The sequence below is a fragment of the Diabrotica virgifera genome, chromosome 5 (genome assembly GCF_917563875.1).
Source record: "Diabrotica virgifera virgifera chromosome 5, PGI_DIABVI_V3a".
NCBI lineage: Eukaryota > Metazoa > Arthropoda > Insecta > Coleoptera > Chrysomelidae > Diabrotica > Diabrotica virgifera.
Window position 1 is genome coordinate 137,458,803 of NC_065447.1, and position 17,614 is coordinate 137,476,416.

Sequence of the window (17,614 nt, forward strand, 5' to 3'; positions counted from 1 at the left end):
ATTCTATATCTTGATCGCATTTGAGTTTTTGTCAAAAATAGAACCTAGATATTTAAATTCCTCATATCCTTTTATGTTTTCCCCTTCTAATTCTAAGTCTTCAGTATCACCTCCGACTACAAGGTATTCAGTTTTCTCCATGCTCATTTCCAAACCCCATTTTCGGTACTCCTCTTTCAATTTTCTAATCATGTAACTGGCGTCATCTTTATCAGCAGCAATTACAACTTGGTCGTCAGCAAATAGCAACGTATACAAATAAGAATCTCCTACTGGTATCCCCATTGTTTGGCATTTCCTAGTCCAATATTTTAACACATGTGTAAGGTAAATTTTAAATAAAGTGGGCGACAGACAGCATCCCTGCAAAAGCCTTTCGAAGTTTTAAAGGTATTTGAAAGTTACGTTCAAATTTTAATTGCTGTTGTTGCATTAGCATAGAGATCTTTTATCGTTTGGATGTATTTTCTATTTAAAGTGGTTTGTTGTAATACATCAAACATTTTTTCTCTGGGAACGGTATCGTATGCTTTTTTTTAAGTCTACAAATACCATGTGAGTTTCTAGATTTCTAGCAGAACGTTTTTCTAGTAGTTGCCTTATGCAGAAAATGTTATCTGTGCATGATCTACCTGCCCTAAATCCACTTTGTTCTTCGAGATCTTGCCACTCCTTTTCTATCCGTTTCTTTATTATTCGTCCGTACAGTCTTCCAACTGAGCTGGTCACACTAATGCCTCTGTAATTATTACAATTTTTTCTACCACCCTTTTTGTATATAGGGGTAGTTATGGAGTTTTTCCACTCAGAGGGCACGCCACTATTGCCTGAAAGGCATCCGTTGAATATTTCAACTAAAATTTCTTTTGCCTGTGTCGTGCTGTGCTTAATGAGTTCAATTGGAATACCTCCGGGACCAGGAGCTTTATTGTTTTTCATTTATCTTAACGTTAGTTCTACTTCTTGAATAGTTATATCTTCTAGTTGTTCCAGGTTGTTTGGGGCGATGATGGTTTGCCTTACATATTCCTGTCTATTATCTTGCAATAGGTTTCTAAAGTATGTTTCCGACTCGTTTATATTTATAAGGGATATCTGGCATCTTTCTTGTGCGTTTTGTCTTGTATTTGATATTGTTCTCCAAGCTTCTCTGCTTTTTGTTCCTCCCATAAGAGTGTCTATTTCTTCACATTTCTTCAGCCACATATTTTCTTTAGTTTTAATCTCTTCTTTTTTTGTTTCCATTCTTATTCTTGCATAGGTTTTTCGGTCTTCTGAGCAATTGGTACTGAGCCATTTTTGATATGCTGCTTTTTTTCCCTCGTCTTTTCTTTTACGTAATCTGTAAACCAAGGGTGATCAGTGTTATTTGAGGATTTTTCCCCTAACGCTTCGAATGCAGCTTCATGTTCAGTTTTTTGCCTTTTTATTTCTTACACTATTACCTCTTGACTCTTGAACAAATACATACAGGCATGTAGTTCGAAATGATAACAGTTCTAAATCAAACAGCAGTGCTGTTAATCGAAGGGTTAGCTAATTATTAATGAATAATCGGTGAATTAAATATATGTTATATGTCGAGTAGAGACCGGTAGGTTTGAGATACAGGTAGGTTTGTGCTGAGAAGTCTAAGTTGCTTGACAGATGAATATATCACTATATCGTAAGTAGAGCATAGAATCGATTGTAACAGCTCAAACTGCGGCTTAAACACATGTAGGAAGACGAAAATGAACTACAACTCATGCCGAACATGTTTCATAATAGAGTTTCGTGACTCTAATAAATCAGAACTTCTATGTCTACAGGAATAAATGGTTTCTGGCAAACGATTGGTAAAATTAGTGGCCAGACTATTAGACCTGGATCCCGCGTACAAAAAAAAGTTGATTAATAGCAAGCTGAAAATTTGTTAATAGCTTAACGGTGTCTAGTCGGCTAAGTCGTTAAGCCAACGTTTAACCATCTTTTCGTTTCGTTCGAATCAAAACGAAACGATTATTTTCTTTTTTGACATATGGGGATATTTTGATGACCGAATTGACCTAACTGTTAGATATCGGGAGAAAGTTATGAAAGCGATACTTATGTCTTCTTTAGGGCAGTAGACTATATATTCGTTTCTATGGAGTAAAGCTCATCTCCTCTGTACGAAAATTGTAAAAGAAACGATGGAATACTTTGTACTTCTAGAAATACCTAGATTGGAAATCTAAACGTCAAAGTAAAAATAAAAAAGGCCATCTAAAAAATATATCGGTATAAAACATGCCTTAAGGAAAAAGTTTTAGAACCGTGTCTTATCTATCAGAATGAATAATTTTTGTGCAATAAATAAAAAAAAATAATCATATTCAAAAATATAATATTCAACTGAAATGTGCGATACTTTTCAATATAAAGACCTGTAATATAATTAATTTTTCTAATTTATATATTGCATCAGTTAAATCTTCTTAGAACCTAATTTCATAGGTCCACCGGTGCCAGGTCTACTTGCTCTTCTTGCTTCCAACTCTTTCTGCCTCATCAATTTTCGTTCTTCTCGCTTTTTCCTGGCTTCTTCTAATTTGGGATTATTCGATCCTGGGTTCTCTTCTAATGGTTCAAATTCGTGGTCGTCCCAGTTATGGGAAGGTGACGTGTGTCTGTTATTTGTTTGCCCTTGTGACCAAGAATTATTGGATTTGTAATCAGGTAAGATAGGAGCTGTATCACCAGGACTCCATGCCTCCGACGGTGAAGTGAGTTCTACTTCTTGTTCCTATAAATAAAAAATGTCTGAGTGTAGCGTAAGGAAAAAACCCTTAAACTAATTAATAATTTATAATAGATTTTTAAATTATTATGTTTGCTTTCAGTAGGAATATAAAGTGGGTTAATTCCAACAACGTGTTATAATTTCCTATTTGTAAAACAAGACATGTTTTGTATTCTATTTGTTAGATATAACTGACCTCCAAAACTACACTAAGCGGCAAAATTAACGGAACACCTTAAAAATCGAACATGTTAGATGTCTTGAATGTCCTAAACGTGTTGTCCGATTTGAATGACTTTTTTAGTATGTTATAGCCTTATTATTTAAGAATATAGGTGTAATAATATTTTTGCTAGACAGGTAATTGTCTTTTATGCCGGGTTTAACAAGCATACTGTGTTTTTCCTTAAATTCGGAACACCCTGTGGAATATTGTAGCATATATAAAATATTGAAATTAAAACTCAATTGTAGCCTTAGGCTTTCTAACAGTTTCTTTTTTGATTCATTTGCTTATTTTGGATAATAAAAAAGTTGAGTACGTTAACAACTAGCCATGTTTTTCATCAATAAATCCTCATTTTCTGCTTAGTTTAATAAGCAAGCCTAAATAGATGTCAAATTGTTAACAGTCAAAAGGTGTTTGGGTCACCTATTCTAAAATATATAAAATATTGAAATTAAAGCTCAATCGTAGCCTTGACTTTCTTAACATTTTGTTTTTTTTATTCATTCACTTGTGTTCGATAATTTGTAATTGATAAAGAGGTATTGAATGTTGTGTGTGTGTATGCTCCTCAAACAGGTCTGGGTGAGAATGAAAGGAGAGCTTTCTATGATCAATTAGGAGACGTCCTGAGTGATATTACGTCAGAGGAGAAAGTTATAATAGGTGATTTCAATGCACATGTGGGCCAAGCCAAGGCAGGATACGAAGCAATACATGGGGGATTAGGCTTTGGAACTAGAAATGAAGCTGGAGATCACATGCTTGAATTAGCAACAGCATTGGATATGGCGATTGTTAACACATTCTTTAAAAAGAGAGAAACTCAACTTATACCTACAAAAGTGGACAACATGAATCCCAAATAGACTACTTCATGATAAGGAAAGAAGACATACGTGAATGCAAGGACTGCAAGGTAATAGTTGGTGAGACAGTAAGTCAACAACATAGGCTGCTTGTTCTGGGCATCGAAGTAAAAAGCGAAACTAAACAAAAATATCGGAGAGGACCACAAAAAATCAAGTGGTGGCTGCTAAAAGATGAGAAAGAAGGCCTATTCAGGAGAAGAATAGTAGAAAAAATATGTTAAGACATGAAAGGAAGCCCTACTACAATTTGGAGAAAAATGGCCAGTAGTATTAGAGCGACTGCTATTGAAATACTTGGGAAAACATCAGGAAAAAAGTTTGAGGATAAAGAGACTTGGTGGTGGTCAAACGAAGTACAAGAAAAAATAAAAGAGAAGAGAAAATTATATAAAAAGTGGCAAGAAACCAGATCCGACACAGATCTTCAAAACTATATGGTGGAGAAAAAAGAAGCGAAAGTAGCAGTAGCAAAAGCCAAAGCAGAAGCGTATTCAAACCTATACGATCAACTTGATAGCAGGGAAGGCGAAACCAAGATATATAAAATAGCCAAACAGAGAGCAAAGAAAGGAAAAGATTTTAATCAGATTTGATGTATCCGAGATGAAAATAATAAAATACTAGTTCACGAAAGGGATGCCAAAAAGTGATGGAGAAAGTACTTTGACAGCTTATTAAATGAAGAATTTGACAGACAGCCTGTAGAGTCAACGGAGACAGTAGCAGCAATGGTCACCAAAATAACAAACGAGGAAGTGGCTCAAGCGCTTCAAAAAATAAAGGAAAAGCGGTAGGACCAGATGATATTCCTGGGGAAGTATGGATAGCATTGGGAGAGACAGGAACAAGGTGGCTAGCAGGTCTATTTAATAGAATTATGGAAGTTGGACAAATGCCAGACGAATGGAGAAACAGTATACTGGTACCTATTTACAAAAACAAGGGAGATATACAACAATGTACAAACTACAGGGCTATAAGACTGCTTAACCACACCATGTGGGAAAGAGTAATTGATAGACGGATACGTGAAGAGCAGCTAAGTCCTTCGCTGTGTAAATTCACTGCTTGAACCCACTCATCACGGTTCAAATTTCTTGTAGCACGTTCCATTTCCATCAAACAAGAAAAAACTTACTGACTTCATTGAAACTTTAAATAATAAATTTACTAATTTTCACACTTTTTGTTACTACTTTAGGCTTGTTTATTAAAACTAATAGCCCAATCTAAGAACAATCTAACCCAAAAATATTGTTGGTCCCTTTATTTTTTTGGTAAAAAGAATCGCGAAAATCACCACCTAATTAGAATACAAATAAAATTAATCGTTACAGCTTCACAGATTACTTTACTTATTTATTGTTAATAGTATCTATAAGTTTCATTGGTTGCCTAACATGATGGTAAAAGTTCAATTAATGTGAGGAAAGCAGTATATGCAAAAAGCAACTATGTTGTATGTTTATATTTAGCAGCATACTATTGTACTGATTAATTATGTCTGTTAAATGGGAGATGAATTGTGGAAAAATAAAAGTAACTAAAAGGTGAATACAGATCGCGGAGTAAATGTTAATGTTAAAGATATAATTTTAAATAAAATATAATATAATGAATAAAAGTATGTAATGAATTTAATAATAAAAAAGGGAGATAAAATGTGTGATAGCCAAATCTAATTGAACTTTATGTTGTTTTGGATGGACTGAAAGAAATCGAGGAAATATACCATGATAGGCTAGACGAAGTGGTTAGTGTGTGAATTAACAATAGAATGACAGCTGGCTAATAAAGATCAAAAATTGTGGGTTAATGTCAATATGTAGCGGAGAATCTAAACTGACTGAGTATGAATGAAGTTGAATAGTTATGACATAACAGACAACAGGACAAAATGATTAGTGTGTTAAGGTACATTCTAATAAGAGACAAATAATCCAGATCAAGATTTGAGGGTTATTAGCAATAAGAAACAAAGAATCTAAATAAATTATGATAGAATTGTTGACCTGAGAACTGGAGGACCTGAAACGACAGAGACACGAGGCAAGACAAAGTAACTACAGGATTAGAAACAAGTATGCAAAAGGATTTAAAATAAGCGAATCGAAACTGTGTTAGGGATGGGATAGTAGAAGAGGAATGAGTGAAGGAAAAGAGATGATGCAAGTTGAGATATGTGGTAATGGGTGATTAGTAAGGAAATAGAAGAGTGTTAGAAACTAGTGGGGGTGGAAAAGAGGGAAAGAGAGAAAAAGGTAATGCATAGAAGTAAAGGAAAAGGAATATGGGGAAATAATAAGATAAAATTAAAGTTGTGTTAAGGGAATAGTTGTCGATGGATAGGAGTAAAAGGTCGATTTAAAGTAGTTTGACGATTACCGCAATTAGGGCTAGTCCTCATGTCTCTAGAAATCTCAAGGTCCTCGTACAAATCCATCCGTAGAGTGTTCTTGTCTTGGATGTTGTGGATTAATTTAACTTAATCCACAATAATTAAATAAATTAATCCACACATCCAAGACAAGAACACTCTACGGCTGAATTTGTACGAGGACCTTGAGATTTCTAGAGACATGGGGACTAGCCCTAATTGCGTTAATCGTCAAACTACTTTAAATCGACCTTTTCCTCCTATCCATCGACAACTATTTCCTTAACCCAACTTTAGTGTTATCTTATTATTTCCCCATATTCCTTTTCCTTTGCTTCTATTCATTGCCTTTTTCCCCCTTTTCCACCACCCCACTAGTTTCTAACAATCTTCTATTTCCTTACTAATCACCCATTAACACATATCTCAACTTGCATCATCTCTTTTCCTTCACTCATTCCTCTCCACTATCCCATCCCTAACACAGTTTCGATTCTTTTATTTCCAATCCTCTTTCATACTTGTTTCTAATCCTGTAGTTACTTTGTCTTGCCTCGTGTGTCTGTCGTTTCAGGTCCTCTAGTTCTCAGGTCAACAATTCTATCATAATTTATTTAGATTCTTTGTTTCTTATTGATAATAACCCTCAAATCTTGATCTGGATTATTTGTCTCTTATTAGAATGTACCTTAACACACTAATCATTTTGTTCTGTTGCCTGTTATGTAATAACTATTCAACTTCATTCATTCCATTTAAAAACAACATACAGTTCATTACATTGGTCTGCCACAAATCTCACTCTCCTTTTCTGATTAACATTCATGTTACCTTCTCCTCTTTTAGATTCTTTTAGACTATATTTAACAATAGGGTACTGCACACGAAAATCCATTATTACACATTCATTCACAGTTCTCTCAGATCATAATAATTAAGTTTATAATGCATATATACCATTCTTTTTCATTTCTTTCCACATTCATAGCAGGCAACCCCCATTCCTCGGTTATCTTAATTTAATTTCATATTAGTCTTTTGTTTTTTACATTTGCTTTAATTCATTTGGTCATCTCTGTCCCCTACGTTTATAAACTTGTGCACTTAAATATATTTCACTTGGTTCAGTTTGTTTACTCCATTACCCCCTATGGAATACAAACTCATAGTTCGCTATTTCAAATACTCAGTCAATTTAGATTCTCCGCTACATATTGACATTAACCCACAATTTTTGACCTCTATTAGCCAGCTGTCATTCTATTGTTAATTCACACACTAACCACTTCGTCTGGTAACCTATCATGGTATATTTCCTCGATTTCTTTCAGTCCATCCAAAACAACATAAAGTTCAATTAGATTTGGCTATCACATATTTTATCTCCCTTTTCTGTTATTAAATTCATTACATACTTTTATTCATTATATTATATTTTATTTAAAATTATATCTTTAACATTAACATTTACTCCGCGATCTGTATTCACCTTTTAGTTACTTTTATTTTTCCACAATTCATCTCCCCTTTAACAGACATAATTAATCAGTACAATAGTATGCTGCTAAATTTAAACATACAACATAGTTGCTTTTTGCATATACTGCTTTCCTCACATTAATTGAACTTTTACCATCATGTTAGGCAACCAACTTATCAACTTAGGCTTATCATTTTACAATCGATGACGTCACACATTTAACCCTGAAATATACCCACCTTAAATCCAACATTTCAAAAATTTTTCTGGAATAGAGAGTTGCTATTTTAGACTTTATAATAGATTCTAATATTTAAATAATTTAAATTGCATTTAATAATAATAATAATTTTATCCTGTAATGAATGTCCATTTCCTACTTTCTCAGTTGGTCTGTGCCCATTGAACTGGCAAGAACCCTAGTATTTTTCGAGCAGGGAAACATGTTGCCCTTTGAGCATATATTTAATTTAATCTACCAACATCGACTTGTAGTCACCACATTTTCTTAAACTATACTATGTAAACCATACATTATGAGGCTACCACTTTAAAATAGTGTGCTAGTTCTAATTACTCAGCAGAATCTAAGTATTCTCTACATGTTTTTCTTATTAACAGTCACAATTTTAACTTTTTGCTTTAATCTAACTTGGAAATACTTCATTCTAGGCACTGAAGATGTTCTGATTTAGAACGAAAACGTTTTACAATCCATTTGGATGACATTTTATGAAGTTTTTTTAATAAACGATTTTATACCAATATACAACTTGAAGTTTTTACTTCTGTATGAGTTTTTTAAAGACATAATTGTCGAAAATATTGTAGCGTAAGGGAAACAAACCCTTCAATTGATTAATTAATTTAAGGGTTTGTTTCCTTCACGCATAATGAGGTATAAATTACACACACCGGCAAAATTAAAGGAACGCCTTAAAAGTGGGACATGTTTTATGTCTTGGGATTTCCTAAACCAGTAGTCCGATTTAAGTGATTTTTTTTAGTATGTTATAGCCTTATTATGTAAGAATATCGGTGTAATAATATTGTTGTTAGACAGGTAAATATAGTTTTTCTTCAAACGTCAAATAATGATTACATTACTTATCTAACTTGATCCTGTCAAAGTTTGATGTCTCCGCCGGCAGCAGTTTTTTTTCCCATTTCTTTACGGCGGAGGGAAAAATGTTGTCATGGCAACAATATGAAACATGTCACAAAGCAACAATACAAATGTCATTAACAACAATTAAACATCATTTTTATTTATAGTAATATTAAAAGTACAATTAGTTAATGAGGCATTTTCAAAATTGAAACCGTGCAAAAATGTTCCCGACTCTTGATACGCATTGGTAATTGTTGATGATACTGATGGTCGAGCACAACCTTCAGCAATCATTCCCGATGTTGGCGAATCATGAGGGTTTAAAATTTTTTGAGCATGAATTGTACTATTTATGGTTGAAAATTGCTACGTTTGAAGAAAAAATAGTATACTTTATTCGGCAAAGAAGCGACTTTTCTTGACTTGCCCTCTATTACGCGCCTCACTTCGTTCGGCGCGTAATATCGGGCGCGTCAAGAAAAGTCATGCTTCTCCGCCTCATAAAGTAATATACTATTTATATCGGGTGTAACAATGATAGTGTGTTTTTTCCTTAAAGTTTGGAACACAATGTGGAATATTCTAGCATATATAAAATATTGAGATGAAAACTCAATTGTAGCCTTAGGCTTTCTTAACATTATCTTTTTGGATTCATTTGTTATCGTTGGATAATAAAAAGGTTAGGTATGTACCTTAACAACTAGCCACGTTTTTCATCAATACAGGGTGTTTCTAAATAAGTGCGACAAACTTTAAGGTCCAATTCTGCATGAAAAATTAATGGTGGTTTGCTTTATAAACATATGTGCGCAAATGCTTCGTTTCCGAGATACGGGATGTTGAATTTTTACTTACAAAGCTGCCGATTTATTTATTGCTCTAAAACCGGTTGTGATATCCAAATGAAGTTTGGTAATTTTAAGAGGTAGTTACTGCGCATTTTGTGGCATACAACTAAGAATTTATATTCACCATTGGTGTGCATACGGGTATAAACATTTTAGATATATCTCATATGCACGCCAATGGTGAATATTAAATTCTTAATTGTATGTCAAAAAATGCCCAATAACTTAAACTTATAACCTACCAAATTTCATTTGCATATCTCAACCAGTTTTAGAGCAATAAATAAATCGTCAGTTTGTAAGAAAAAATGCAACATCCCGTCTCTCGGAAACGAAGCATTTGCGGACATATGTTTATAAAGCAAACCACCATTAATTTTTCATGCAGAATTACCCCTTAAAGTTTGTCGCACTTATTTAGAAACACCCTGTATTGATGAAGAACATGTCTAGTTGTTAAAGAACCTAACTTTTTTATTATCCAACGTAAGCAAATGAATCAAAAAAGAAAATGTTAAGAAAGCCTAAGTCTACAATTGAGTTTTAATCTCAATATTTTATATAGGGTGTCCCAAAAGTAGCGGAACGGTCGAATATTTCGCGAAATAAACATCGGATCGAAAAACTGAAAAATATGTATTCAATAATTATTTTCAAAAATCTATCCAATGACACCAAACGCCAATCCCCACTACACCCCCTAGAGGTGGGGTGGGGGGTAACTTTAAAATCTCAAATGGAAACCCCCAGTTTTCTTGCAGATTTGGATTCGTTACGTAAAAGTAAGTAACTTTTATTCAAGACATTTTTTTGAACTGTGAATAGATGGCGCTATAATTGGGAAAAACGATTTATCCTGATACCACAGGTAAATTATAGAAACGGTCTAATATCTCGAGAAATACACTTCCAAATGAGAAACTAAAAAACAGGTTTTTAATATTTTTCGAAAACCTATCGATTAACACCAAACATGACCCTCCGCCCACCCCCGGAGGTGGGGTGGGGGGTAACTTTAAAATCTTAAATAGCAACCCCCATTTTTTATTGCAGATTCGAATTCATCATGAAAAATTAAGCAACATTTATTCAAAACATTTTTTAAAATTGCTGATAGATGGCGCTAATAAATCGTATTTTTCCAATTAAAGCGCCATCTATCAACAATTCTAAAAAATGTTTTGAATAAATGTTGCTTAATTTTTCATGACGAATCCGAATCTGCTATGAAAAGTGGGGGTTTCTATTTAAGATATTAAATTTACCCCCCATCCCACATCCAGGGGGTGAGCTGGAGGGTTATGTTTGGTGTTATTCGATAGGTTTTCGAATAGTATTAGAAACATTTTTTTTGGTTTCTCATTTGGAAGTGTATTTCTCGAGATATTAGACCATTTCTACAATTTACCTGTGGTATCAGGATAAATCATTTTTCCCAATTATAGCGCCATCTATCCACAGTTCGAAAAAATGTCTTGAATAAAAGTTGCTTACTTTTACGTAACGAATCCAAATCTGCAAGAAAAACTAGGTGTTTCCATTTGAGATTTTAAAGTTACCCCCCACCCCATCTCCAGGGAGTGTAGGGGGGGGGTTGGTGTTTAGTGTCATTGGATAGATTTTTGAAAATGATTGAACACGTACTCCTCAGTTTTTCGATCCGATGTTTAGTTCGCGAAATATTCGACCGTTCCGCTACTTTTGGGACACCTTGTATATGCTAGAATATTCCACAGGGTGTTCCAAACTTTAAGGAAAAAACACAGTATGATTGTTACACCCGGTATAAAATGATATTTACCTGTCTAGAGTCTAGCAACAATATTATTACATCGATATTATTAAATAATAAGGCTATAACATAGTAAAAAAAATCGCTCAAATCGGACAGCTGGTTTAGGAAATCCGAGACATCAAACGTGTCCCATTATTAAGGTGTTCTTTTAATTTTGCCGGTGTGTGTGTATAAAACCGAGCTTTTTATATTAAAACTATGAGTATTTTTTGATTTTGTACAAATATAAAATTATACACCACCTGAGTATTGTTGAGGCAAAATTAATGAAAATGATTTTAACTACCTTACTGGTTTTTAATTTAATAATGAGTAGTTGCTACTTACTGGTTCTTCATCTAAACTGCCCCACTCTTCGTTTTCCCAACCATCTGTAACTTTTGTAGGTGGACCGGAACCAGAAGGAGGGCTGATGGGATCACTACTTCCTGCACACCCGCTTCCACTGCTGCTGGCCATTTGTCCTCCAGTCTGATTATTAGTATATATATTAACTGACATACAAGAGATGTTATAAAATACAAACCTCAATGTCTCCCCAATTATCATTGTCGTCCCAATGATTGTAATCATAATCAGATACAGAATCATTTCCTCTGCTAGCATCTTCATGTTCTAAAGATGTCATTGATGTAACACTAGAAGTAGTCGTTGATATGCTGCTACTTGAAGGTTGTTCTAAAAATCAGATTCTAAATGTATACATGTATTTTTAATTAAGGGGAAAGGCGCAAAATGTTGCTTGTCAAAATTTTAAATGTGTTTTAAATGTATTAATTTTTTTTAATCTTGAGAAAACTAATAAGAATTATTGAAAAATTTAAACGCAAAATGAAAGATTACATTATTACTGAGGGCCGAAAGTCCCTGAAAACTTCTATAATGTTTATTTTAATAAGTTACATGGTGAAAATAAAAGACAAAATGTAGTGTGATTTTTAATTGCAAATATTTCATTCAAAAGAAACTTTTTATTTATTCTAAGGGACTTTCGACCCTCGGTAATAGCTTAATCTTTTATTCTGCGTTTAAATTTTTCATAAATACATACTTATACTACATTCGCTCCCGCGAGATTTTTTTTGACACTGACGTTAGTAATTTCTTTTTTGAAAAATTCAGTTGTCAGAAGTGACTGGAAATTACTACAAAACCAACGCACCTGCTCATATCCAATATTATTAATAGTAAACAGACATAAAAATAACATAAACCTTACGCCAATCAATATTTATTTATTTAAACCATTATAATGTATTGATAGCAAATGAGAAAATTATTTATTGTACAAAATAAAAATATTTTGTAGAAATAAACTTCACAAAATGTTATGAGATTAGTAGACACTCCCACTATTTCTAATAATTCTTCTTTTTTAATGAAAGATTAAGTTGATGTTGATTTTAGCAGTTAATAGTGTGAGGTAGGAATTTTTGTGTTGTACGTTTCCTATTCCGAATGTCTCAAAAAAAATCTCGCGAGAGCGAATCATAGAGTTATATATTAGCATAGAGAGAGTGTCATTCAGAGCGAAGTGACGACACCATCTTTTTTATTTGGATTAGTGCTGTTTCACTCTTACGCATAGTAAAGCTGCTACAGTTGTCCTCCTCTTCCGTGCCTATATTCACACTGAATGTCATCATAGATTTTCGATACAATGTGTTAGAAAGAGATGCAGCAAACCAGTCCATGAGATCTTGTCGTCAGGAAGCGCGGAAAATAGGCTCCCTCTATGTTAATATATACCTCTATGGAGCGAATGTAGTATATTAGTTTTCTCAGGATAGGGCTTTTCATCGATTGTCATTTGTTTCGAGCTTCTGTCATGTGTCACATAATATTAATATATCTACGCCATACGTCTTTGGTTTCTATCAATGTTATTACCAATAACGTATGACGTAGATATATTAATATTATGTGACACATGACAGAAGCTCGAAACAAATGACTGTGAATGAAAAGCCCTATTCGACAAAAATGAATACATTTAAAGCACATTGAAAATTTTGACAGGCGACATTTTGCGCCTTTCCCCTTAAGTGCTTTGATAAATTCAGTGAAAGGCAATACTAATGGTATAATTTCGCTGCTAGTAATACTCCAGGAAACGAAGCTAAAAAAGCACTTTAAAATTCGAAAAATTATCTAGGGGAAGTCAATACCAAAGGCGTATAGTTTATCCACTAATAATTTTCCAACATAATCAGCAGTCATATTGATATCAAAGAGACCGGCTTTCGAATCAAGGTCGTCAGATATATTTCCTAAAATTCCAAAGTTTGTATATTCTGAAAATGTTTTCCCCTTCTTTAGTATTCAATTGTTAGTCAATGACACTGTTAGAAAGATAATATGAAAACATTCTTAAAAAATGTTGTTCTGAAGCTAATTCCTTGTGGCATTTTTATGATTAATTATTTATATGGGAAATAAGCCACAATTAAAATGAAAAAAATAATTTTATTAACGTTTCGACGCCCAAATCGGGTGCCGTTGTCAAAATACAAAATATTACTAAAATAAACAAAAGTGTTGTTGCTAAGCAAAAAAATTCTTCTAATAATTTATTTAATCTCACTCATTTATATTGGCAATTCAGACATATATTATACATTTTAAAGTAGAAGACTTTAAAATGATATTGCCAATATTTATGAGTTGCGTTCCTGGGACGACTTACTGAAAGATAGTTCATTCGATTACATGAAATTAACCCCAACTCAAGAATATCCGTCATAAAAAATTATAGCATGTGATATGTCTTTAAAAATACTTACGATGTCGGGATAGTATCACAGGGTTTTTCCTGGTTTTCCCTTGTGATTTACTATGAAGTCTCTAACTCGAGAATTTTACTGTCGTTGCATTTGGTTGTCTTTTTAAAGACATATCACATGCTATAATTTTTTATGACGGATATTCTTGAGTTGGGGTTAATTTCATGTAATCGAATGAACTATCTTTCAGTAAGTCGTCCCAGGAACGCAACTCATAAATATTGGCAATATCATTTTAAAGTCTTCTACTTTAAAATGTATAATATATGTCTGAATTGCCAATATAAATGATTGAGATTAAATAAATTATTAGAAGAATTTTTTTGCTTAGCAACAACACTTTTGTTTATTTTAGTAATATTTTGTATTTTGACAACGGCACCCGATTTGGGCGTCGAAACGTTAATAAAATTATTTTTTTCATTTTAATTGTGGCTTATTTCCCATATAAATAATTATTCTTAAAAAATATATAAATTAGTTAATTAACAAAATAATTAACAAAAAAGTACTTAAAATTTCAATGGGCCTTCACTAATAAATTGAAGCAACTTTGTATATATTATACTTTAAAGAAATTTTGGAGTATCGGCAACACCGTAGTCTGGACAAAATTAAGAAGCTCCTTTTACATTGACGTTGCCATGTTTATGATTTTAGATAAGAGCCAAGATATTAAGAATTTGCTTTAATGTTAGTAAAACAAGTTTAAACATCGAAAGTATCAAATTTTAATTAAGTAATAAAAACCAAACTGTGATGGTCACATCCATTACTTATATATTTCGTTTCAATTCAATAACAAAAGAACACTATTAGTTTATTAGTTAATTTTTCCCTACTCTGCCTAAGGTTAACTTGGCATCGTTTTTCATGTAAACAACACCGCGGAACATCTGTGTCTCTACAACCAAATTTTGTTCATCCAACAGTGGCGGAGTTGTAACTGGAATGTTAGATTATATTTTACTACTAAATAATTCATCGAATTAAAAAATAACGATTTGTACCTTTAATGTGAACTTGTTTAAAAAAATATACTGGAATGATTGATAATGCAATTGTTTCGAGAATTCAGGAATTAACAAAAATCGGGTATAAGACGATCTATAAAATTGTTAAATTAGGAACTGTTACATATCATTCCTTAAAACGAAAGCGACGAAATAAAAAACTGGGTAGGGTTGACACTGCTGCAAAGGACGTTTATCAATGAACAGCTTATAACTTATTAGGTTATTACAAAGAAAATATGTAGATAGTCCATATTGTGAGGACGTTCCAATCTGAAAAATTTTATAATTCGATTTCTTTGCAGATTTCTGTTCAGAAATATCCCCTTAAACAAATCGGAAGGGCGCCGAACTATTTTTTTGTGCAGAATTTGTTTAAACAATTTTTTTAAAGAAATTTAAAACATCACCTTTTTTGCTCCAAAATATATTTTTTTAAATTGTTTGTTCATTCTAAACAAGACAGGTACCCATTTTTATCAAAAGTTAGTTTTCGAGTTATAGGCGAATCAAGTTATAGGCGATCTGAAAAATGCGAATATACGCATTTTAGAGGCTTAAAAACTGATATTTAAATTATTATTTTTGAAGTTGTCAAGAGCTTAAATTGAAGTTTAAAAATTCATTTTCAAGATTCTGAATAGTAATCGGGTCTAACTTCAATTTAGACCGTTGTTCTTTAATTGTTAATTGCGTCCATCCGATTTTATGCCGCATACTATTTCAAAAATCTCTTATTTTGCCCTGAAAAACATTTTTTTTTAGATTTTGTAGGCCATTCTAAACACAAAATATTTCTTTTCATTTTTCTGAGAAGTTCATAAGAGATTTCTGAAATGGTATACGGCATAAAAATCGGATGGACGCGCATAATTAACAGTTAAAAAACAACGGTCTAAATTAAAGTTAGACCCGATTTCTCTTCAGAATCTTGAAAATGAATGTTTAAAATTCAATTTAAGCACACGATAACCTCAAAAATTATAACTTACATATGAGTTTTTAAGCCTCGAAAATGCGTATTTTTGCTGTTTTCAGATTTTAAATCGCTTAGAACTCAAAAACTATTAACTTCTCAGAAAATGGCAAGAAACCTTTTTTGTTTAGAATGACACACAAAATAAACAAAAAAATGTTTTTCAGAACAAAGCAAAACAAAGAGTTTTTTTTTGAAATAGTATACGGCATAAACATGTGATGGATGCGCATAATTAACCATTAAAAAACAACGGTCTAAATTGAAGTTAGACCCGATTACTGTTCAGAATATTCAAAATTAATATTTTTTTTTTATTTATTTATTTATTGCTTATTTACAATCTACTTCAATACAGTAATAAGTAAATATGATGTATGTTCTTGGCTTGTGGCAGGTGTCGTCCATTGACGACTCTCTGGAATTTACCTAGCAGCTAGGTCTTCTGGCCAAAGTCTTTTCAGACGTCTGTCAACCAGTGGGGGGTTGAATAATTCATCTATGAGATGGTTTGGATGGTCTGCGCTGCGATTCATGTACCTTCTGGAGTGGTCAGCAATCACATTATTGATGAAGGGGATGTTGAGGTCTGCATGAAGGGTTTGGTTTGACACATACCATGGGGCTTTAGCTAACATACGAATAGTTTTTGACTGGAATGTCTGTAGTATTTTGGTGTTGGATGGTTTGCTACAGCCCCACAGCTCGATTCCGTATGCCCACACTGGTTTGAGTATTGTTTTATAGATGGTCAGTTTGTTTTCTAATGAAAGTTGCGATCTTCTGTTGATTAGCCAGCTCATATTTTTAACTTTTAGGTCGAGGTGTCGTCGTTTGGCTGCAATATGTGATTTCCAAGTAAGTTTTTCGTCTAGATGAAGGCCCAGGTACTTTACTTCTGTTTTTATTGGTATAGGTGAATTATTTAGGTGTAGTTGTGGACATCTAATTCTTCGATTTGTGAAATTTACTTGACAAGACTTGTTTGTGTTGACGTTTATTTTCCAGCATTTAAGCCAGTCTTCTAGTTCATTGAGATGATTTTGCAATTTGTTAAATGCTAATATTTCGTTGATGTCTGATGCTAGTATACCAGTGTCATCCGCAAATGTTGCCATTAGTGTATTTTCGCTAATAGGAATATCAGCAGTGAAGATTTGGTAAAGGAATGGGCCAAGTACACTGCCTTGAGGTACTCCGGATTTTATTTGGTGGTAGTTGGATAGAGTACCTTCGTATTTAACTTGGAAGTATCTGTCGGACAAGTATGATTTAAGGAGGAGGTAGATTTGGTCAGTTAGCTGAGTTTTTATTTTAAAGAGAAGACCCTCGTGCCACAATCTATCAAATGCTTGCTGTATATCGA

General features: G+C 33.2%; 1 protein-coding gene across 1 annotated transcript in view; it reads right to left on the reverse strand.

The window, feature by feature from the left end:
• Positions 1-2,351: 2,351 nt before the first annotated feature.
• The window catches only part of LOC114337661 (N-terminal kinase-like protein), a 126,803-nt gene continuing 111,540 nt past the window's right edge, over positions 2,352-17,614 (reverse strand). The window contains exons 10-12 of the mRNA XM_028288172.1: positions 12,003-12,154; positions 11,804-11,947; positions 2,352-2,767 (exon numbers count right to left, since the gene is read on the reverse strand). Of these exons, the coding sequence (XP_028143973.1) occupies positions 2,450-2,767; positions 11,804-11,947; positions 12,003-12,154 (614 nt within the window). The 3' untranslated portion in view covers positions 2,352-2,449. The remainder of the gene's footprint in view (positions 2,768-11,803; positions 11,948-12,002; positions 12,155-17,614) is intronic.